General features: G+C 42.8%; 1 protein-coding gene across 3 annotated transcripts in view; it reads right to left on the bottom strand.

Annotated features, from left to right (window-relative positions):
• Positions 1–2,548: 2,548 nt before the first annotated feature.
• The window catches only part of akt1 (v-akt murine thymoma viral oncogene homolog 1), a 31,801-nt gene continuing 10,565 nt past the window's right edge, over positions 2,549–23,784 (bottom strand). For all 3 annotated transcript variants that reach the window (XM_003447818.5, XM_005453313.4, XM_005453315.4), the window contains exons 3-14: positions 14,749–14,877; positions 13,034–13,145; positions 12,601–12,727; positions 11,918–12,049; positions 11,699–11,764; positions 11,171–11,239; positions 10,906–11,031; positions 9,367–9,495; positions 6,031–6,245; positions 5,802–5,889; positions 5,494–5,596; positions 2,549–4,467 (exon numbers count right to left, since the gene is read on the bottom strand). In XM_003447818.5, the coding sequence (XP_003447866.1) occupies positions 4,388–4,467; positions 5,494–5,596; positions 5,802–5,889; positions 6,031–6,245; positions 9,367–9,495; positions 10,906–11,031; positions 11,171–11,239; positions 11,699–11,764; positions 11,918–12,049; positions 12,601–12,727; positions 13,034–13,145; positions 14,749–14,877 (1,376 nt within the window). In that variant the 3' untranslated portion in view covers positions 2,549–4,387. The remainder of the gene's footprint in view (positions 4,468–5,493; positions 5,597–5,801; positions 5,890–6,030; positions 6,246–9,366; positions 9,496–10,905; positions 11,032–11,170; positions 11,240–11,698; positions 11,765–11,917; positions 12,050–12,600; positions 12,728–13,033; positions 13,146–14,748; positions 14,878–23,784) is intronic.

The raw sequence follows: 23,784 nt of genomic DNA on the forward strand, positions 1-23,784 counted from the left end.
CACTGAGACAAATCTCTGAGAATTATATACTTTCACGGTGACATCACTGGATGGAAACTGAAACTGGATGGTGTAAAAAGTGTGAATTTCCCATGAACCAGGCAGTAACTGTGGTTCTGTTTCTGTGCAGCTGGCGTTACACTTTTTCTGCTTTTGCATATCTCACGTTAGGTCAGCACTTTAATATTGTTTATCTGTCTATACAGCTTAGAAAACCAAATCTATGTGGGAATGTGCATTTCACCCACATTTACCTCATCACCACCACACTTTGTCATGTGGGTTGGGGAATGCAGTTGAAATCAGGTAAAGGGACTTTTTTTTTGTCAGGTGAGCTCCACAATGGGTCAGACCTCGCAGTCAGTGTGTGACGCTGTGCATTGCAGCTGGCCAAAAGACAGACTGTGAGCCCTGGCTGTCAACATCTGCTCCAGAGACTGTACCATCTGCCCGAGGCCCCGGGGGGAGCATCTCTCCTCGTCTCAGACCAGCTGTGGAGCTCCAGACGTGGACCTGAGCAGTCTTGCAGAGGCGGAGAACACGGCCAAGACACAGTCAGAGGCGCTGAGTGCTGGAACATTTGTCACACACACTTAGCCATGTTTTATCTGTGGGGTGTGATCACACTGAGGTTTAGACAAACAAAACTCCTGCATCCGTTCTTTCTTTCACTATTTAGTGGCAGATTACCACTACATACCAGTTTATTTTAAAGCTTTTGTTACTTCTTATTTTTAAAGCTACACCGCAGAATGTCAGTAATTCAGATCACCTCCAGCTGAATCAGTATTTTTGTTTCACAAATGTAATGTATTTACAGCTCTGTGTAAAAGTCTTCAGACACTCGTATCTTTCTTTCTTTGAAAAATTGGAAATATATGCAGCAATTTCTTGAAAAGTGCAAACACATTGAAATAAAGTATGAAGCAAAAACAGAGTTTTACGACTCTAACGAGATTTGGAAGTCAGGATTTGTTACGACCACATCTATTCTTCAGCACAGCCTGAACTCTCTTAGATAAGCGTTCTTATCGTTTCTTTAAGTAGTCTTCAGAAATAGTTCTCCAAGCTTCTTGGAGGACATTCAAAGCTCTTCTTTGGGTGTTGGCTGCCTTTTGTTCTGTTCCCACACTGCTCCATTAATGTTGAGCTCTGTGCTCTGGGGAGGCCAATCCATGACTCACTGTGTTTTTCTCTCCAGATATGCTTTTACTACCCATCCACAGACACTCACACCGTTATACCGCTCTCTTGAAATTCTCCTTATTAATTATGATTTGCACCACAAATTTAACATTTGGATTCATCATTCAAAAAGGCTTCATGTCACTGATTTTTATTTCAGTTCTCGTGGAATTTGGCATACTTGAACCTTTACACCCTGTTTCTCTTCCTTAAGAATGACTTCTTGTCAGCAACCCTTCCATAGTGGATGGATCAACTGAAGGGCTAGATGTATCTGTCATGTCCTGTTTCACTGCTGGATTTTTACTTATTTCATAATGACATGATAATACTGTAGATATATTTTTAGGCTTTTCATTTCTTCCTTTGTCCTCCACTTGTCCAGTTTCCTCAAAATATTTTAAGAACACACTGCACACCATGTCTAAATATGCCAAGTTCTCTTTGGAAATGACCTTCTTGGTACACAAATACAATTTTATGCCTGTCAAACTGTGCTATCTTGGGTCTTTGATAAATTGCCTGTTATGTCTAAACACAACACTGGTCCATCTTTTTTTTTGCTTCTTTTAAGCTTGAATGATTCATAGGTGAGTGTTAAATAACAAAACTGAATTGAAAATGAGCAAAAAATCAGCCAGAAAAACTTTGGAAGACTTTCAGAAAGTCCAGAGAAATATTGCTCAAGACCACTTTAAAAATTAAGACAGTGTGGCTCTTTGAAAGGAGAATGTAAACAAACGAAGGGTGGCTCAAGATGTTTGCAGATAAGTAGGATTATGATTTTAAGAGGGAAACTATAGTTTAACCTTGTAAAGCCTGAACCATGAAATAATAATTCCAGAAAATTCTAATTTTTAAAAACTGTGTGTTTATTGATCACATAAAAAAGACAAATTGATTTTGATATACGTGTCTTAGTATTTGTGCAATTTATCATTTTATAAATATATTGTGGGATTTATTCAGATTTGTCACGAGAAGAAATGATGCAAAGGTCTTAAAAACCCATGTATAAAATATGATACACTTAGTATTAATGATACAGGAAAGTTATAATTTATATGGACTTTTAGAATTTGCTAAAGTTGATTTTTTTTTTTTTTGAAGAACCCCCCCCCACAGTAACACAAAATAAAAACTGCAACCAAGATCTGCTTGAAAAAAGAAAAATCTGAACCCAAAACAAGTATTAGTGTGGTGGGAAAGTTTATTTTTTCCACTAAGCAACAAAAATAAATGTTGCCAACACAACACAGCACTATTTATCTGGTCTAATATTACTGTACAGTCATCTCACTGAGTTCTGAGCTTTTTAACTGTCTTGGCCTGAAATCCCTTTCACAATAAGAGTCCACAAAGCTATTGTTAAGACCTTTTATTTCATCAATTTGAAAGAGACAAGTAAAAACAGTGTACAAAGTTTATATTATTGTTTACTAAAGCTGGTGTCCTCAGTCTCAGGAATACAGGAGGGCTGGTACAAAAAAAATGAAATTGAAATTAAAAACAAAAAGTACAAAATGAATTTCCCTATTTTCAGAAGGTGACAGCAAAGGGCGCGTGTGCATAGGAAAAAGTAACAGATTCAAAAAACCGAACAAAAGGTCTGCAAACGATTGAAGAGAAAACATAAAAACCATTACATTCAATAATGTATTATGCACTTTTTGAGAAAAAACAAAAAAAAAGATTATCTGTCATCTTAAATATACTGAAGTGCTTTCGGAAACTGAGCATGCTTTTAAAAGAAGCCTGAGTCTTCTTTAAAAAGGAAGAAAAAAAACAAAAACAAAACCGACAAGCAAATCTGGTTTTATTTGCATTCACAAACATTTGAATCCATATTATAAAAAGAAGCAAATTTATTCTTTTCCGACCTTAAAGTACAAGTAAGAGTCCAAATGTAATCATTTGGGGGCAGAAAAAGTGCATGTCATTGGCACAGTACAACTTAATATAATCAATGCTGGTCTCATAAATAACTCAGAAGCTTGTGAAGGGATATAAGACCCCGAAAGGGGCGAATCAAAGATGACGGATCCCCTGAAGCCCTGTTTGTTTGCAAAGTATTCCTAAAAGACGTGTATTATGTTAAAGTGACCTCACTGAGGCTGCAGCGAATGCACTGGGTGGGGAAAACACCCAGTAGTGTACTGTACATGAAGGAAAAACCCAAAGGAGAGATCAGAGATTCTGAGAAGGGTCGAAACCAAGCGACCCTCACCAGAGGGAAACCAGGTGATGTTTGCAGCACAGCGTGGAGATAAAAAGGCATCAGGAACTATAAGCACTTACTTCAAGAGGAGGCTGCAGAGGCTGTTTATTACCCTGAACAGGTAACCGGGGGTCTTCTCAATGACTCTGGTGTGCAAACAGTTACCAAAAAAAGAAAGAAAGAAAAAAATAAAATAAAATTCACTGCAGGCCAGTTTGTGCCTTAATGATTAATCGCGGTGCATTCTTTGCATATTTGCCTTTCCTCGCATCAGACTGCATTTCACAATCCATTCACCAGACTTACCATGATGTGGTGTGACAGTACAGCACACTGACAAGAGTTGGTTTTTCAGCAGTAGGAAAGTGATAAAGATCCTTTCCACACGATGGCATTTCAGTCTTAGGAGAATTAGCCATGTGTTACAACACATAAGTATGCAAGAATATTAACTTTATTTAATATGGTACATTCACTTATGAAGCAAAAAAAAAAATTAAAAAAAAAAATGTCTGAATGGACTAAAACAGGGATTGATCACCCACTCAAACAATACACTCTTCCCACATGATGTATTTGGTCCACAGTATGCCCATTTTCTAACTGACATGGTTATGGTGACATTAAATTGTGTTTACAAAAAAAAAAAAAAAAATCTGATTTATAGCAGTAGCGTAAGTTGTGCATAGCTACATCTCCCCATTCATTACGGTGTACGGTTGTCTGCTCAGTATAGTAATAAACAACCAGGAAATGAACAGTAGTGTTATCTCCGTGGTCAGTCTTCAAAGGCCACACAGGTATGTTGTCTCGGATTTCCTTCTTCCTGGAAAAGTTTAATTTGGAGATGGCGACTGTTGCATCCAAAGACAGCTTCTGCAGACGATTGCTGGGAGGACGAGGGTTTGGGCCCCCGGTCTTCTGAGAGTGCAGTCAGGTGGGGAGAAGCGAGATGGTCAGACCGGAGGAATGGTTGAGAGTCGTTTAGGCCGTCCCACTGGCAGAGTAGGAGAATTGGGGAAAGTGGGGTCTCCGTTCACTGTCAAAGGACTCCATGCTGTCATCTGTGGATGGAGGAAGAAATAAATGGTCAGGTTTTTTTATTTTCGTTTTTTAGGTTTTTTAGGAGAGGTAATGGATTTAAGCAATATACAGAAACTGATGTGAAAGCTTGCCAACTTTTAATATCTCTAACAATACATACATTTTTTAATAACTGTCTATCCCTGTCAGAGTAATGGAGGCATGTAAACTGTCTCCGCTCTGAAAAAGATTTTCTACAGATATTCGATTGTCATTTTTTGTAAGGATGGCAGAATGGACCAGTGGTTAGCCGTTGTCTCACAGCAAGAAAGTCCTGGATTTAAATCCACTAACAGGCTGGGCCCTCTCGTGCAAGAACATGCATGGGTTGAATAATTCTCTCTGATAGCGAGAGGCAACCTATCCAGAGTATACCACACCTTTTGACCTATTGCAGTATATGGTATATGCACATTTCTCATTTCTTGTTTATGTTTCAATAAATAACATGTATGGATTTCATTTTTCCAGTATCATAGCTAGTAACCCATAATCACTCCATTGCCATTAATATACTAGCTGTCAGAAGTGCATTTGAGAATTTCATGAGGCACAACGCTGTGCTTTTAATGGCCCCGACTCTCCAGGAGAGGGCAGGCTGCTCTCAAGGGAGCTAGTTATGCCTGCAGGAAGGTTTCTGCATTCACATTTATGAGGCCTCCACCACTAACTGAAGCATTAGCACATGGATAGAGCACAATACTCTGTACAGAGGCAAAAACCTCTGTGGGTGAATGACTTGTATTTTCAACTTTCCTACTCTTCAAAAAAAAATACAAGAATAACATTTTTAACAGGTGAAGGAACTCAGCAATCTCTGGGAACAAAAGATATCTCGTTTCATCTTTATCAATTTAAAAGTCATAATTGGTAATAAAGTCAAACGAAGAGGTCAGGCTCAAATACAAGGTCACACAATTGCACAGTAAATGAACAGATTTGATTTCATCATATGTCACAGTAGGAAACTCTGTATGGGTGCCCAGAGTGTGCGTGTTTAACGCTACCTTGTCCCGGTGGCGTAATCGTGATGGTTTGTGCTGTGAACTCCTCATCGAAATATCTCGTGTCCGTCTCTGATGTAACTTGGGGCTTAAATGGTGGGACCAGCTGTTGTGGAAGAGAAGACACACAAACGTATCAGTACATTAGAGCCTTCAGTTTGGTACCATTTCCCAGTCTGATGACAATCCATGTCATGCCTAAATGGGTGGCGTCACTTTATTGACCTCCGAGATAACGATAGCTGACCAAGTTTGGTGATCTTACAGAGACGACAGTCACAGGGGAATGAGGAAGCTTTACAGAAACACACCTTCTTCTCATAAACATCTTGCCATTCAATGCTGGCAAAGAACTTGTGCTGCATGATTTCCTTGGCGTCATCAGGTCCTCCACCTAACCTGGAAACGAGTACAAACAGATCAAACCCAGATGCATGATGACAAAATTAATTATGTAGATAATTCCAACCATTTTATATCATAATCTCATAGTAGGAACGTACATTTCCTTGCACAAACACCAAATAGAAAGGTTGTCACCTTTGCTTTGGGTCTTTCTTCAGAAGACCAGAGAGCAGAGAGCGTGCTTCGAGGCCGAGGGTCCGGGGGAAGCGGATGTCCTCCATGAGGATTTGCTCAAATAGCTTCTCGTGGTCTTGGTTGTAGAAAGGCAGTCTACCGCACATCATCTCGTACATCACCACACCCAGACCCCACCAGTCTACAGCACGGCCATAGTCATTGTCTTCCAACACCTGGGTTGGGGAGAAAGGTGAGCCAGATTTTATTTTATTTTTTGGATTCTCTTGAGTCATTTTAACTTCTTGTTGCAGATTTATAATGTGCTATTATCTTATAAGTAGTCCTTACACTTTTGCAGGTACAGTTTATGGTTGACAACTAATCATGTGTTAGGCATGAAAGGCTGTGAGAACTGCAGCTTTGTAAACCAAATACAATTACTGTAAGTAACTGGGCTGCCCCCGTACACCAACTCACTCCCACCCAACAAAAATCACCTGCTTTTCCCCCTGGTCTGGGCTTCTGAGGCAGCCCCAGCCAACACTGACTCACATCTCACATTAGGAGCAAGGATAGAGTTTCCCCCAGAGCCCTGCATATTTAATCACCACAGGGCCTTCCACACATACAGATCAGCAAGCAGCAGAGGTGTGGGTCGCTTATGTGTGGCACCAAACAGACAAGGGTCTTACAAACAAACCACCTCAATGAATGCAGCCAGAGTCTCAGAAAGAGAAATATTTAGTATTAGTCTTTCCATAAAGTGACTTTCTTGACAGTTCTTAATGAGACAAACTCCTCCAGTGTTGTGCTTAGTGAACAGCAAAACCTGTTGCATGACTAATGTGCTGCTGAGCGGAGTTGTTCCAAGGTCTCTGGGGACATGTACTGGATTCTACCTCACCAGGCGGATGTTGAAGGTGAAATCGAGACAAGGAGAACAGTCTGTTCTCTTAAACCTTCAGCAGTGTGATGCTAGGTAATTCCAACCCAAGAATAGAATCTTAAGTAAAAAGATGAGTGGATTAATAGAATTGGATATGGACGCAACCGTGTCGGACACAGAAGGTCCTGGAAAACAGATGGACGCATGTGTCCGTAAAAGGAACAAAACTACTTTGTATGTGCATGCGCAAGCCGAGTGCATGTGTCTGTGGGCAAACAGCCGGGTGCTGCGGTGAGCGGCGAGCATCGAAGAGGACGACTATGAGGGCAGGGGCAGTAACGTGAAGCCGGTGCGGGGCTAGGATTACTGGGCCGTCTCTATTTCCAGCGCTGCTGTCGTGTGATTCACACCGTGCGACAGCTGGGCCTGCAGCTGCCCCATATATGTAGAAGAGCGCCACAGCTGTGAAGCTGCCAGGAGCGCAGGAGCCAAGCTCATCCCTCATATACGTAACCAGGACTGCTTGCCTGCCTGCCTGCACCCCAGCCCCAAACTAATACTGTTACACTTCCCCAAAGGAGCAGAGATAGTGAGGAGAGAGAGGATAAAAGGCGCACACACACACACACAGCGCTGCTGCTGCTTTGGAGCTCTGCTCTGTATACTGCACTTTTTCTGCTCAAAGCCATTAATTTTTTAAAGTGGTGAATCCAGATCAGTGTCAGTGGCTAGATTAAATCTGTTTACATTTTCCTTTGTAGAAGTTCCCTAAAAGCCAAATCCCTTGGCCAATAATAGTTTTCTACTACTTAATAAAAAGTGACTGAATGAAACTTTCCTACTCCTCACTCCTGAGAGAAACTGATCAGGCTTTTGCAGATTGGGTCTGTCCTCCCTCTCGCCCCCACCTCTCCACCCCCACCCTCTGCTCTGGGTGGAATATTCCCAGACGTTACAGCATTCCTGTGCAGCACACACAACAAGGTCATTGTTTACTGCAGAACAACCTGTAACACTGCCTGGCCCGCACTCCACAGAGACGCTTGCCAGCGACCCCGTTGCCATGGCAACGCCCCCTGATGTCTCTCTGCTCTCGGTTGCCGAGGTTGGAGCTGTCATGGGCTATGCAACTCGGTGGTGGAGCGAAGTGGGTTAGGTTGAGCTTGGAATGGGCAGGAATAATGTATGGAAAACGCACTTAAAGCTTGGACTTTTACCTGGTGCTGATGATTAGATGGGAGTTCCATCTGACTCGACAAGCAGCACAGGTACGTGTTCCCGAGAGGCGCCCTGAAGCACTCTGTAATAGTGTCCTCACACCAGCTCTGAGTCAGCCCAGGTCAGGTGAGGCACCCCAGGCAGCATCGGGGGCTGTGGCTCCCTTCGTGCCACACAACAGCTGTAGCCAATGTGGTCTGTGTGTGTGTGTGTGTGTGTGTGTGTGTGTGTGTGTGTGTGTGTGTGTGTGTGTGTGTGTGTGTGTTTTTCTTCTCTTTTCAGAGTGCGGAAGCTCACGTTTCCTGAAATGCTGCCAACCAATTACCCTTCCTCCTCCCCCAACCAGAAAATTCCAAATGCAGACTAAAAACAACGATATAGCAACTGTGTCAACATGGACACCTTCTCCTGGAAAACGTTGTTTTTTTTTGTTGTTTTTTTGTTTTTTGTTTTTTAAATGGCAGCAGGCACGGGGCTCATGCAAACACACATGTACTTACTGACACCAACCCACCCAACCACCGCAAACATTCACAATGAATTCTCGGGTTACACAGCCCACTCCAGCACTTGTCATACCTGCACGCAACAAGGGTAGCCACACCCCTTGTCATATAACATGAGAGCAGGCTGCCCTACCCTGAGCACACGGCATACTCATTAACACAACCTTAACTGGAGATTAGAAAGGCATTTCAGGATAACAGCCCTTTTCTTTTACTAATGTTCAACACCACACACCATTTCTTTCTCTACAAATGTCACATGCACCACGACTAGCATTTAATGCTGGGCTCCAGCTTATCTTATTTAGTTCAATCAAATACAATAATTTTGGTTTTATTTACTTTAAAGCAAGGTAGAGAGCTCTTGGCTCAGCACATCTGAAAAATATCACCAATATAGACACATATTTAAAATTAAAACAGAAACTTGAATAAAAAGAGCAAAGAAAACCAAGAAATACAGATTCATTCCTAAATTGCACCAGCAGTTAGTGAAAGAACAGCTGGACGAGTAAATTAGTCACCAAATGTCAACCCAAGTGAACACCATTAGACAATGTGGTTACCACCATCTAACACACACCAGATTTCAAAGCTGTTTGCAGCTCTAAAGTGGCCTGACACCAAATTATTGCTTCAGCTTACTTTAATTTGTTACTGATCTATAGAGAACTACAGAACGCGGGCTTTTCTGCACACACTAAAGTCACTTTTTCCAGCAGGCTGAACCACTGTTGTGTTTACCTCAGGTGCAAGGTACTCTGGAGTCCCACAGAAGGTTTTCATAGTGGCACCATCTTTGATCCCCTCCTTACACAGGCCGAAATCTGTGATCTTTATGTGTCCGTCTTTGTCCAGCATAAGATTTTCCAGCTGTGGAGAAGACAGAAAAATTACTTCTTTGGTTAAACATCCCAAAAAGATGACGTTAATATAAATTATTAAATGATCAAACATATATTTATCTATCAGAAACAAGAGTCTTTTACAGGAATTTGTGAAAAAATAAACATCAACTAATGTCTGTAATTAATTAACTGAAAACTATTTAGTCATTAAACACCTTAGGTTGGAAGTAACTATGCATGTCATCCAAATAAGGTATCTCATGTGGAAGTAAATTACCAATAGGGCACTTGTGCAAACAAGCAACACTTACGGCCTTCTTCCCCTCCAATTCTTAGTCATTTGTGCTTTGTGGTGATATATGATGGTAACTGATGGCTTACAAGAAAGTTTTTCAGGTCAACGACGTGTGAGGGAAAGAAAACATTTTTTGATCTCTACACTTTAAATTTTGTTTTCTCAGTTTGATACATAAATATTGTGAAAATACTCACAAAAAGCGTGAATATGGAAAGGTACCTGGTGTACATATACACAGGTAAACCTAACTGACTGAAAAACATGCATTATGCAGTGTCATGACTTGAGGTTACATGGCCTTTTAATATCAGCATGTCCTCACCCTCCCCTCGCCGTCTCTCTCCCTCAGTTAAAGTCACCTGGCAGCTGTAGCTCACACGTGGCCAGCAGCGCCCGGCCAGAGTCAGCACATCCTCCAATCCTGCTACTCTGGCATTTTCAGGAGAACCCTAGCAGGCTGGGAGCCTGGCTCATAAACCCAAGGGAGAGAGGGAGGAAAGGGAGGGGATGATGGGGGGAGTGCTATGCTGACCTGGCTGGTATAGTTTTATCAGCTGGAAGTATTAAGGCTTCAGAAGCCCACTGCAACTGATAACCTCCCCAAAGCCTTCTTAAACTCAAACATGCCTTATCAATTTGCAGCATCCATCTCCAATGTCATCTTCCCTCTCACACTTCTGTTTACCTTTTAAACTCAAATGCAAAACAAGAAGCAGTTGGAAATGTCAAACTTCTTCATTCTGAGAAGATGTGTGGCTTTTTTTCCCCCCTCCATTAAAGAAAACAGCTAACACAAAGAATGACGTCAATCTCACACACAGAGCGGTGATATCACCCACTGAGAACTTTGTGTGTACTATAATGACTGGTTGGTGGTGATCTGTTCAAAGGGGCTGTGGTAGTTATTTCTGTCTGGCTGCAGCAACGTACAGGCCGGACTTCCATCCAGCTGCAGTGAGGTCTGGAGTTTGATCTGGGGGAGGCAGATCAATAAGGCCTGGCCACTGCTCTAGATGGAGACAGACCCTATTTATATCCTGCCACGGGGAGGGAGAAAGAAAGTGAAGGGGAGGAGGGTGGAGAAAGGAAGGCTGACTGCTAGGATGATAGGAAGTGAGGACACATTTCCCCACCTACCTTTAGATCCCGATAAACCACGTTTCTTTCAGCATGCAGGTAGTCCAAAGCTGACACTATCTCTGCACCGTAGAACCGCGCACGCTCCTCTGAAAACACCCGGTCTCTTGAAAGATGGAAGAAAAGCTGAGGGGATGTGGGAGAGATTGACAAGGACGCAGAGAACAAATAAGTGTTTTTCAGTCAAGAAGGAACTGAGAAATTAACACAGTCAACATCCAAAGTATTTACAGATGCACATTTAGCGATGATTAAACTAGTTTACCTCACCACCGTTTGCATACTCCATGACAAAGCACAGACGGTCATGTGTTTGGAAGGAATATTTCAGTCCCTGCAGATCAAAAAACAAAAACCTCAAAGCAGAACTTCATGTTTCAAACCAAGTCAAGAGGAAGCTGGCATTTTAACAGCTAATGGTAACATGAAATATCACAATACACATTGCGGCTTTAGCTACATTTTAAAACGTTTCGAAAGAAGAGGAGGAAAACCACAGCACAGACAATGTGTTGCCTTCATCCACCACTTAGATCTAAAATGTGGGAGGAGCTTATCATTACAACCCACCTCAAAGCAAGGGTTAACAGATTTAAAAAAAATAAATAATAATAATTGAATAAAAAAGGCCCCAAGCAACTCTAGCCTTTGTAAGCACAGCACTTCAAAACATTCCTGACAAAAACTGCCTCTGTTTTCTGAATGGATGCTTCTGGGTTGGACTAAAGAGGCCTCTGAGGATCTGTGCGAGTTAAAATAAGGTTTGGTTTGTGTATATGGAGGAGCTCCTTACTGTCAAGAACGGATGCTTTGAATTCTGGAGGACTCTGTTCTCTGTGAGTGTGTGCGCCACTTCATCCTGGAGACAAGAAAGGGGAGAAAAAAAAAAAGAAAAGAAAAAAGGACAGTATTTGTGCAACTCTCTCAATCACTATTTAGGTATCAGTCATTGCTTTCCCCCAGACTCCCAGTGAATTTTCACCCCTTCACTTGCTCGTTGGCAGCCACTCACTTTTGCTACGATCACCTCCTTCTTTAGGATCTTCATGGCATAGTAGCGTCCTGTGGCCTTCTCCTTTACCAGAATAACTTTGCCAAAAGTGCCTTTTCCCAGGAGTTTGAGGTATTCAAAGTCGTGCATAGTCTGCAAGGCAATGGGGGAGAATGCAGCATCTGGTTACAAACAGGAGCATTAACAAACTCAGACTCTAAACAGGACACGCAATCCCACTGACAACAACGCTGAAGCATTTAAGGCACCATCTCACCCACAGAGCAATTTCCACTCCTCTAATGGTTTGGCCTATATATGTGGTTGTGTCTCAGTTAACCTTTGACCCCCAGCTCTGGAGAGAATGTTGAAAATGGTTGTGCGGGGGACATCTAATCCAGTGACATTGGACCTTTAAGTCATGACACATGTGGGGGGAGGGGGCCATGTGTGAAACCTAGTGGGCATGCTAACTGGTGCTAAGCCACCCACAACTGATGCTGGGAAAGAAGCTGTGGGCCGAAGCTGTGCAAGTACAAATAAGCTGGGGAGGGTGAAGGAGTAGTAATTGTCAAATGAGGACGGGAAAAATAAAAAAGCTGTACTAACAGCGAGAAGCAATCTCACTAGTTAAGAACGAGCGAGAGAGACATTTATGAGGACATAACTGAACAAAGACACATTGAGTGTAAATGAGCTAGTACCACTTTGAGTCTGGGTTTGGTCAGGTAGACCTCCATGTCCATGGGGTCTGGGGAGGAGTCCATCATCTCCTCCTCTTGTTTCTGTAGGCCTTCAGCCACTGCCTGGATGGCTTTGGTCCATTCTTCCCTGAGGGAGACACAAGCAGCAGAGAGATTACATCAGTCCATTTACCACCAAGCAACCCCAGCAGCCCAATCATGTAATTGTCTTCTTATCAACAGGAAGGCAATTTCAAGTGTGACTTCTGCCAAGAGCCAGTGCACAGGGTGAAGGTGTATAATGATGATTAAATATGTATGTTGGTGTACGCTTCTGCAGGTTAGAAAAACTAAGCTCTTAAACTACTTCGTAGCGATCCGGGCCAAATCTTAACATGCGGATGATTCGAGCTCAAGTGCTCTGTGAGCAGAGAGGGGTCTGCGTCTCACTTGCCTCTCCTCGGGGGTCTCCACATGGAAGGTACGCTCGATGACAGTGGTCCACTGCAGGCAGCGGATGATGAATGTGTTGGGTTTGGGCCGTTCCGTCTTCATCAGCTGGCACTCTGACCACAGCCGGGGAGATGGAGACGAAGAGAAGGGCCAGTGTGTAGGAGAGCAGAGGGGAGAGACAGACCCACAGTTATAGCCATTTATCTTTATCGCTGTCCTAACAGACAATCTCGGCCAATTTGGAAAAGAACAGGTGCACTTTGGTGGGAGAAAACAACTGATGCTTAAATCGTCAGTCCCTCTAAAAATAAAAATGTTTTGTATCTGTAGTGCTTTAAATCCGGCACATATTCCAAATCATTCCCTAACGGTTGTTCTAAAAAGCAACTCTTTACTAGTCATTTTCAGACAGTGATGGATCTGACAAAAGACATGTTAAATTATTGATCTGAATCATCGATAAATTCCAAAACCCAAGGTCACATCTTGTTTTCTCAGAGCAGAACCTGAGATGATCTCACATTTCCACTAAAATGAATCAGCTAAAGGAAACAGAACTTCAGGTCTGAGAAACTCAAACCAGGAAATGTTTAACTCGCCACGTTGGCACACACCCGGCTTAATCAGTCTTGTTCTTTAAGAATTTCGTATCATGCACATCATCACACCCTTCTTTTATTGCTTCTGCTGAAATTTTCCCACTTTTGGAGCAAATAATTGTCTTGTAAGCAGTTTGCAAAAACAATTACTCACAACAGTCTAATAACTGAATTTACAAAGCAGAGATTTCCATCTGCACCTCCTTCGCAGTAACATCTGTTCCCAAATGAAACATGTCAGCAAATATGTCAGAACGTGACACAAAATGGCCTGCGTCTGATGGATGGAGGACTCTGAGTGGACCACCACTGAGATCCAACATGGCTCCATCAGGGTGAATATGTAATCCAGCTGCAGCGGCCCCGTCAGCAACGACGCACCATGTGTCCTCTGTGGTGGGGTCACAGTGGTGACAAAAGCAAAGCCAGCGCTGATGGAGACAGAACCTCCGAGAGGAGCCCAGATAAATACTTGAAATCAGGCGGCTAATGGCCACGATAACTCAAGAGTGTCGGAGAGGAAACATTTTGTTAAACAAACAGTATGCCGTCTAATTGCTGTGTTCAGTCATCTGCGCAGCTTATCGCAGCAACTTTCTCTGATGTGAAGATCGAGTGAGTCGAGCTGCTCTGGGCATTTTTTTGGTTTTGTTTTGTTTTTGTTATTATCTGTCACAATGCAAACAAAGTTTCGGGGACTGCACAGAAAGAAGAGAGCTGCCATCTGATGCATTAATGTAAGGAGTCAAAACATCTTGCGTGCACGTTCAGTGGCAGAGCTCTTTGCTCGGAGCGGTCCTCCTACTGAAAACCGCGTCACCGTACTATTAAGATGATAACACAGCAATTTCTCTTTCTATTCAAAGTCATTTAGAAAGCTGCCAGATGAGTAAACTCAGGGGTTACTTGTTCAAAAAGGTCTTCCACACTTTTCTTTATACACTGTCAAACTGTTAATAACTTCTTTTCAGTGTGGGCAGAGACTAGAAGAAGTATAAAGAACTGAACTTAAATCATGTATGCAAGTTAAGAAGAGCAGCAAACAAAATAGGGGTGAAAACAAGCTGCCAAGAAACAAGGGAAAAAATGTGGTGGTTTCTCTGAAGCAGATACTCACGTGCTACAGAGAAGTTATTTAAGGGGGTTTCCAGCTGGTCAACATCTTGCGGTCGCTCTTTGTAGCCAATGAATGTACCATCACTCTTCAGGAGAAAATACCTTGGCCTCCAGGTCTTGATGTATTCTCCTGATAAGAGAAAAAGATTGAAAAGGAGGCAAAATTAAACAGCATGTGACCAACTCCCCCCCCCTCCGGTGTTGTCTGTTCAAACCTTACTTGCTTTTACAGTCTCGAAAGCTGAGGAATAAACATTGTGAATGTCTCATTACATTTTAGTGATTTCTTTTCATATAAATTGTCAGCGGTATAACACATTATTAAATTAGCACTGAAAGCACTAGGGCCTTCTTTTAGTGAAAATCAAAAATGCTGTTTTTAAAGCTCGAGTCAGGACTACTTCCTTCCACATGGTACGTCCTCTTTCAACAGTCATTTGCAATGTAGATTGTCACAGGATATTCAAACAAAACAAAAAATAATCTTGTCCCGACTTGTCCCGAGTTTGAGGATCTAAGTTGACTAATTTCACCAGGAAGGAGACTAGATTTTTTTTTTTTTTTTTTTTTTTAAAATTAAAATTCCACTGTAGCCATTTTTACGCAAGAAATCAAACGAATACCAGGAGAATGAGGAATGGGACATTGTTTCAAGTGGCCTTTTCTCACTTGTAGCACACAATGGAGGAATGCAAGCTTCAAACACATTCTTCCCATTGGAAATATTCTTGTTTGAGAGCGTGCAGGATTCACTTGCCCTCTCTTAAGTGTGACAGTTAGTAGATCGTGTCATTCTTCCAACAGCACAGCAGGCATGGTAAAAATCTAACATACGGGTAAAGCTCCAGTATGATTGAACAACACATGTGGGTTCTCAGTGCATGTGTGAAAGCAGCTTCACAATTAAAATTCTGTAAATCACGTATGCAAATATCCTCAGGCTTCTTACACTTTCACACTTTTAGTTTTCAGCAAAAACTGCCTTTCATTTAAGCAACTTAAAACAGTATTTGCATACACTTTTAACAAGTAGAATTTTTAACTTCACTTAAAACATTTTAATCTGCAGTCCGGCTTAACATTTCCTACAGTTCTTAACTCTGTAACGGTGGATGCCAACGCTTCAATTTGATTTTCATACAAAACTTTCCACACTCCTCGTTTTCTAGACAACAGCCTTAAACTCAAGCCAAGCATGTCCATCCCATTCACTTAGACACACTGGCATCACACAAATGAATCTCTCTTAGGCAGACGAAACTCAATTTATTCCGGTGATGCTTCAGGAAATGTTGCGCCAGATGTTGTGCAGACGGTGAAGACGGAGGGGAAAAAAATAAATAAAAAAAAAAAAAAAAAAAAATAGCTTACATACCATAACAAGGCAGTGGCACACAGCGGAGTGGAACTTGAATATTTATACAGGAAAACTGTAATTTATTTTTAATTACGGAGCCGCATATTAACCCCATGCAGTGCCATACCAAGCTGTCCTTAATTGCCCCATTTCCTCCAACACAGAAGCGTGGTGTGTGTATGCGCGTGTGTGTAAAAAGTAAAAGATCTGTCCTATGAGCTTCTGTTATCCACACACATACACACACACTTCTGAGTGATGAAACTGATAGCAGATTAGACAGTACAGAGCAAACATCAGCTTGTAATATCTACTCTATTTAGTGCGCATTATACTAAAATATTTAAAGAAATCACATGAATTATTAAAACTGGCTGAGTGTCATTTTTCAAGATTTGTCACTTGTAATCTGTCAAAATCATCAACTTCCCCTTCCTGCTTCTCGTCTACATTTTTTCCTCCCCACATAAAGCGACGACACGGGATGCCCTTCACAGCCTGTATACATAAAGCTGGACGGAGCCGCTATGATAATAATATAATGCAGATTATAGAAGCCATGAGCTGGGAGTTCTGGCTGCTGAGGGACACTGTACGCTTTTTATTTAATGGGACTTGAGAGCAGCGATCGAGACATTAAAGTCATCAGGATGAGGGAACGAGTTAACGGTAACTTTCCTTAGACTTCTATATAATCCAATTTGTTACTGCTACCGCACAGGAATCGCAACCTGCCCATTATTAGAAAAGAAAAATGAAAAGTTTATAGCTAGAACTCAGTTGATACCAATATTCGGCATTTATGGAATTGGAATTTTTAAAATCCAGTAGATTGGCTGATATTTTCCACTTCTGCAGACAATAAACATAAATAATTTTACCTACCAGTTTGTGTGTACTTAGCAGTTCGCACAAAGATAATCAGACAAAGCAGTTTAAAAATAATTTGTTTTACTATCACAATAAGTTGTGGATGATTTGTTTACAACACGCCCGACTTGCTTGAATCAGCTGGAACGCTACAATCAAAATGTTACCAACAGGGACGTTTGCAGAGCACCACCGGTAAACAAACTATGCAACGTAACTCAACACAGCTGAAGGGCGTTTCTCCTATGGCTTCTTTACACTTTTCAAATCATTTTTATTCATTAAGCGCCATAAATGTTGATACTGACAGGATCTTAATGCATTCTGTATTTGCTTCCCTTTCAGATAACAAGAGTTTTTTGATCAGAAGAAAAATGAAAAAGAGTGCTCGTTGGACAGTTGGAAGTTATAGACTAGCTTGTTTTATTAGCTCCACTTGGTAAAATGAAATTGCAGTACGATGATGCAGATGTTTGTGTTACAGTTCTCGGTTTTGTTAAACCCGAATCAAAACACCCGGATGTTTAAACAAAACAAAAACAAAAACAAAAACACCTGATTTATTCTGACTGCTGGGGTGGTGGCACCAATCACCATACAAAAGGAAACATCCGTCACTTGGCATGATAGAAGACGTTAGTCTTCAATCCAGAGCAGATGTTTAATATGTTATTACATTTTTCTTTATTGTGCAAGAGGAGATTCTTCATCTCATTTGCTGCTGAGTAAGTGTTTTCACACCAAATAAAGCCAATTTAGAAATTAGCTCAAATTTGACAGGCGTCAGACTCGCGCGCTCACAGCTTTTCGACAAATCCGCTTATACTAGATGTGCTGCCCCAAGTGAAATAAGCAGAATACAGTTTGCTGCAGCTCCCTCGTGACCGCTTTGCACACAACTGCAGTGATAAGATTTTTCCAAATACAAACCACACCAATCAACTTTAACAATCAATCATCCAAATACACGCCGATCTCCTGGGACTCCACGTCCGTAGGGTTATTTATCACAAGCCTTTAAGAGCACCAGACTTCCTTACTTCAGCACAATGGAGCTTAGAGACTTGTTTAGCATAAAATCTAAATAATAAAAGCACAAAAGAGGTGGCATTTAAGAATACACATAGTCATTAAGTATCAGCTGAGAGTTAACTCGAGAGCCTGTTCAATACATAATTTGGACAAATCTGCAGCCAGAAAGTCTCCTGAGCCCTTCATACCGGTCCTTGTTTTCCTCCGCTGGGCCCCAGCTGGTGCCTCACTCTGTGGTCAGGTTTTGGCTGACCCATATCTCCCAGCTATAACCCATGCCAACCAACACTGAGGACAGTATGTGCACAATGCAGAGGCAGCATAATGAGCCCCCTACCTGACACCGCGACACGTGATGAAGGCTCAACGTAAATACGTGTCTCGCCAGCAGGGCCTAAAGTTTCAATTTAGAAGTTTTCGTTTGGCAGCGGGAACGCAGGCAAATCATTTCCAGACTGTGTAATGTTCTTACGTAGATTCAGATCCTGATGGGCAGAAACAGGTGTTTGTGTGTACACATGAGTGTGCTTGTGTGTAAATACATTTGTGTATGTATGGCGCCTTGTAGGCACTGAAAGGTATTTGTGTGCAACAGATTACAACAAACAGTCAGTTTGAAAGGCTTTTCTGCCAGATCCACTGACGCATGGCAACCACTAGTAGTTGCATGGGTGGTCATATGTGACGCAGCAGCATGGCAAGGCATGGCATGTATTGGGGGAAAATCTGACATACTGGTGTGGAAGACACAGCCAGCTAAGCATCCTTAGTCACCATTATCCCCATTCTGACAATGGCAATTGTGATATTAAGAGGGACTTGTTCCACACAAAAAGGTAAATAAGGTCTAACCCACTGTATTAACGCAGTCTACTGTAACTGGAAAGTTAAAAAAAGTCTTTTCTGCAGGGGCACTCATCTTTGATGCCACATCTGCAAAGGTTAAGCAACCCCACATCTGCATTGCACATCCCTCAACTAGTGCATGCTCCTTCTAGACAGGAGGACACTGTAACTTCCTCGTCTGTGACCACAAAGTTGATCACATGACAACTGTGGAAATGGCTATATCCGGTTGTCTGCGAGCGCGCGTCTCCGCCGCATTGAGAGCAGGCGGGGGGGAGTGAAGGGGTTGCACTTGCAGTCTGCACTCTGAGCATAAACAACCAAGATGACCCTTGTCAGCTTCCTATTGACACACATTTCCCCTTTTGGTTTTATTCATTTGTACTTTCCACAGAGCGGCTTTTCTTAAGAATTGACAGAGTGAGAAAGTGAAAACTAAGGCTGGGTTTTTTCCCCCCTTCTGTCAAGTATACAGTTACTGTTTAGAGTAAACATGGATACATTTATATGGTAATTATACACAAGGACTGTTATGCAGATGTAGAGAGGGGAAAAAAAATTCTTCTTCTGCACTACTTAAATCCAGTGCTTTGCATACTAGACCCCAAATACATCCTGTGTACACTGAGAAAAAGTGCAGACTGCTGACAAAGGACAATAGGCCTCAGAACAACACAGGAGAGCCTTCTGCTTTTAACTCACTTCATCATCACAGTGTTCCAGTAAACTAAAACCTTTTGATGTCAACATGTTCTCCAAAACAGGAAAGTGGCCAACAGACAGACTGACCACAACCTAGATAAGATAAAACCTGCTTCAAGTGTCTGGTTGACACATAGGCACACATGCATGCATGCACAAACACACACTTTGCTCTGAGGAAATCCACTGCATTATCACAGTCCCAGTAAGCTTTTCTAATAAAAGCATGACAGCCGACATGTGGCTCGTCTCAACCAAATTAGGGGAAGGACAGAAGAATGGGAAGACTGATTTGACAAAAGATGAGAGATGAGAGTACTGGAGGGGATGAGAAAGCAGTGTGTGAGGAGTTGTGCTGAACGGCGTGGTAGTGAGACAGATCACTACATATGTTCCCCACATATGTAGGAGAGTGAGTGTGGTGTGGGGGGGTGTGAGCGCAAGTGAAGTGTGCATGAGCCATGCGCACTGTGTGTGCAGGGGAGGAGCTGTCAGGGCCTGATAGAGTGTCTTTACATGACAAGCAGCTGCTGAGGGCTGGGATGCGCGCTGGGCAAAGTGGAAAATAATGAACGGAGAACCGCTGCCAAACAAAACAGAATTCATCTTTATTTGCCAACTGCTGCATGGCCCTGTGTGCGGACAGCTTCAGCATGCCACAGCTACGCCCCTCTACACCCCAAACACGGTACAGGAGGAAAGAACGGGTTTGGCACAGCAGCTGGAGCATCTTTGCTTTTACCGAATTACAAGAAAAGGGTACTACAACAACTCCTGAGGAGGGAATCACTTTAATCTAGATACTGAAATGATCAGGAAGTGTTAACATTATACATTTCAAATTTTCTAAACTTGATCACACTTCACGTCGACTTCCAAGAAATGACTCTTTACTTCACGTTAATCCTTTCTTCGGACAGTAAAGCCATGTGAAAGTCAACTTGGCTTAAGAGGCCCTAACACTAAGGGTTAGTCAGACAAGCTTATTGAAGATTCATTAAATAAAAGGAAGAGAGGGCGGGTGAATGAGGTTAGTGGCTGGTTCAGAGGAGCATCCTGCACTCTCCGTCTCTACGTGACAGCAACAGGAATGTTGAGAACCCAGCTGCTATAGTTTGTTGGCTAATAAGACGCATCATGTAGTGTTCATCAAGCAGTCTTTTTTTTTTTTAAATTACAAAAGAAAGGAGAAGAAAAAAAAAAAGCCACAGTCTCCCAAACTAACAGCTGTATCCCAGCTCGTTCTATTTGTAAGGTTTTTAATAAAATTTCCAAGACAGTAACTTTAAAAAAAGACAAGAACACCTTTGTCACAAGCCACTAGATAAACCACACATGCACACTAATTAACAATGCAAGTGGGTAAATGATCTCACACAGAGTGAGAGGAACCAAAAGAAGTGTCAGACAAAATGTGCCTCAGTGCTCACACCCAGTGGTTGGACTTCCTGAGAGGGCTGCTGTTGGGTTTTGTCCCCGTCTGGCCATTCATGGCTTGGGGATGGAGAGGAAGGGAGCCAGTGTAACTGCATGAACTGTGCGTGTGTGTGAGTTTGAGTGGTGAGAATCGGATGAGGAGGAGGAGGTGGGGGTAGGCGGAGGTTGAGGATTAGGGAATTAGAACTCCAAAGCGTGGGAGGAGGGGGTAGGGGGGCTTCGCCTTTTGTTGGTTTTTCCTCAGCCGCCCCCGCCATCCCTTCGGCCCTTTTCTGCCGGGTTCTGCCTGTAGGCTGCAGCTGCGGCCTGCCACCCTGTGCCCTGCATCTCAATGAGGCACGGACTGCCTGCTCTAAAAGAGTGGGGGCTCCCTGATGCAAGGGTCAACACTGAGCCCAGCAACCACAAACTCCACCCCCAAGACGCCCTGCTCTAAGCTGAGCTTCTCATGCTGACCGAACACCCATCTACATATTTGCCCGACTGCGACCATATAAGGCAGCGCCGGGTTCACATGCCATCTTAAACTATCCTGGAGTACGGAGTCCTTTTCTTTCCTACTCTTTATGCCTTCCTGACCCACCCCCCCAGCTCATACTCCCTTTTGTTGGCCTCATTCTCTCCATGCAGCTGGATTTGGGGGGGTTTGCAGGAGGGGTGGGAGGTGCACCATTGCCAGGGCTTTGGCAGCAGCATCAACAGGTTCCGTTGAAGGGCCACCCCAACCCCAAATCTAGCCCTCTGTCTCTTCCCCTTCTCCCTTTTTTTTTTTCTCCTCTCTCTGTCACTAGGGTTGCTACTGCTACCCTAAAAAGAAGAAAAAAAAAAAAAAAAAAAAAAAAGCAAGGGGGTGCGATGGAGGCTGCCCCGCTTTCTCACGCTCGTAAGAAAGCCCTCACTTCTTCTCTGTGGTGAGTGACACCTGCTGATTACCATAGAGACACTGTGGGAAGTTCCCCCCTGCCACACTGGGCTGAGATTTGCACCCTCTCCCTGGGTAAACAAGCAATCCATGGATTAGTTAACTGGGTTACTGCATGGCAAACAAATAAACACACATTATTTAGAACAAATTAGTGCCAATGAACTCTCAATGACCAGTAAAATTTAGCACCCTTAAACAAGCAACGATTACGTTGCGTCTGCTCCATTTAGACAGGTACACTCCAGCTGTTGACATTTTTCAGGGGCACTACTTGTTAAAATGTTCTGTATGCCCTGTAAATAAATATAAATATGTAATATGCTCAGAGTAACAGAAAATATCAATATCATAGACATAACACATATCTGAGTCCTCAGACAGCTAAGCATCCCTTTCGTTTCGCTGTCTCTCTAACCCACCCTAAACTGAAGAGAGGTGCCAGTGATTTGATTGATGTCAAAGACTTTGAGCTTTTCGCTGGTCCATAGCCGCTTCCGCCATGGGTCTGAGTTGTCAGCAGGGTCATTATCCTAGCAACAGAGTGGGAAGCGTGCGCTGGAAGTGGGGGAGGACTAAAAAGGGGATGAGCTTGTGAGGGTAAGGGAGAAAGAGGGACCATAAAAGACAAGAAAAAAAAGTGTGCGAGTAAGAATGAAAGAGAACAAGCAGAAAGGGAGAGATGAGGACAGTGAGGAAATGACACAGACAGAAAGGGTGCACAGCAACAGTAACAAAGGCTGAGATCACTGCTGAGTACCACAGTTGTGGCGACCAGGCGGACTCTGCACAGCAAAGTAAGCACACAGCGGGCTTGCTGCGAGAGGAGGCGAATGGTGGAGGTGCCACCTCCCTCAGCCTCCTGGTCCCCCCCACCATTCCAGCCAGCCTGCCTGCCGACAGCTGCACCCCAGTAATTTACTTCTCTCCACCACATTTAGCAGGAAGACTGCTTCCCATTACCCAGAGCAGGGGGTCCACACTGATGGCCAGACACCCGGCCAGAGCAATGGCTTCCTGGTGTGACACCCTCTGCTGCTGGACCCTGCCTACAGGGGATCCACTCAGATCTGTCTGCCACTTCAACTTTCACTACTGGTGTTCATTTGGGCGTTTCCCTCACAAAGTTCAGGCTGACTATTGTAAACTTATTGGAAAAAAGTTAGCAAGACAGGGTATACACCATTAGTTTCAGTCAAACTACTGAATTACCCACTGACAGAGGGTCAGCTGTGGCTCAGGAGGAAGAGCAGGTTGTCTGCTAATTGGAAGGTCAGTGGTTTGATCCCCAGCTCCTCCAGTCCACAATCTGAGGTGTCCTTGGGCAAAATACTGAGCTCCAAATTGCTCCGGATGCTTGCTGTGCCTCATCGAAAGCGCTTAAAGGAATAGAATAAAGTGCTGCAGGAATGTGTGAATAAGGCTAGTAGCAAAAAGTGTTAAGTGCTAAGTAGAGTTGCAAAGTGCTATATGAGTAGCAGTCCAGTTACAGACAGGCATCTTCCATATTTGATTATCTTCCCTCTGGAAAATCCCTTTATCCATCACTTAACTTCTGTGCTAGGTATTTAATGTTAAAAATGTGTATGTATGTACTCACTTGTCAGCTGTTGACAGGTGAAGTCAATATCTCATTACAGAGTTATTCCCCAGTGAAACTTTAGATCCTATAAAAACTGTGTGTTCAACAAGCCTGAGGTCATTACTTGGCATATAAGATTATGGCTGAACAGTGCACGATGTAGTAATAATAACAACGTTAACTACACTAACAGAACTAAGCTGGTAAAACACAGCATATTTGTAAAGGAGTTATTAATGCAGCATCACAAGTTTTAGTTTTGTTTATCATTTTTGTTTACATTTAATCT

This window comes from Oreochromis niloticus, linkage group LG19 (assembly GCF_001858045.2).
Source record: "Oreochromis niloticus isolate F11D_XX linkage group LG19, O_niloticus_UMD_NMBU, whole genome shotgun sequence".
Classification (NCBI taxonomy): domain Eukaryota; kingdom Metazoa; phylum Chordata; class Actinopteri; order Cichliformes; family Cichlidae; genus Oreochromis; species Oreochromis niloticus.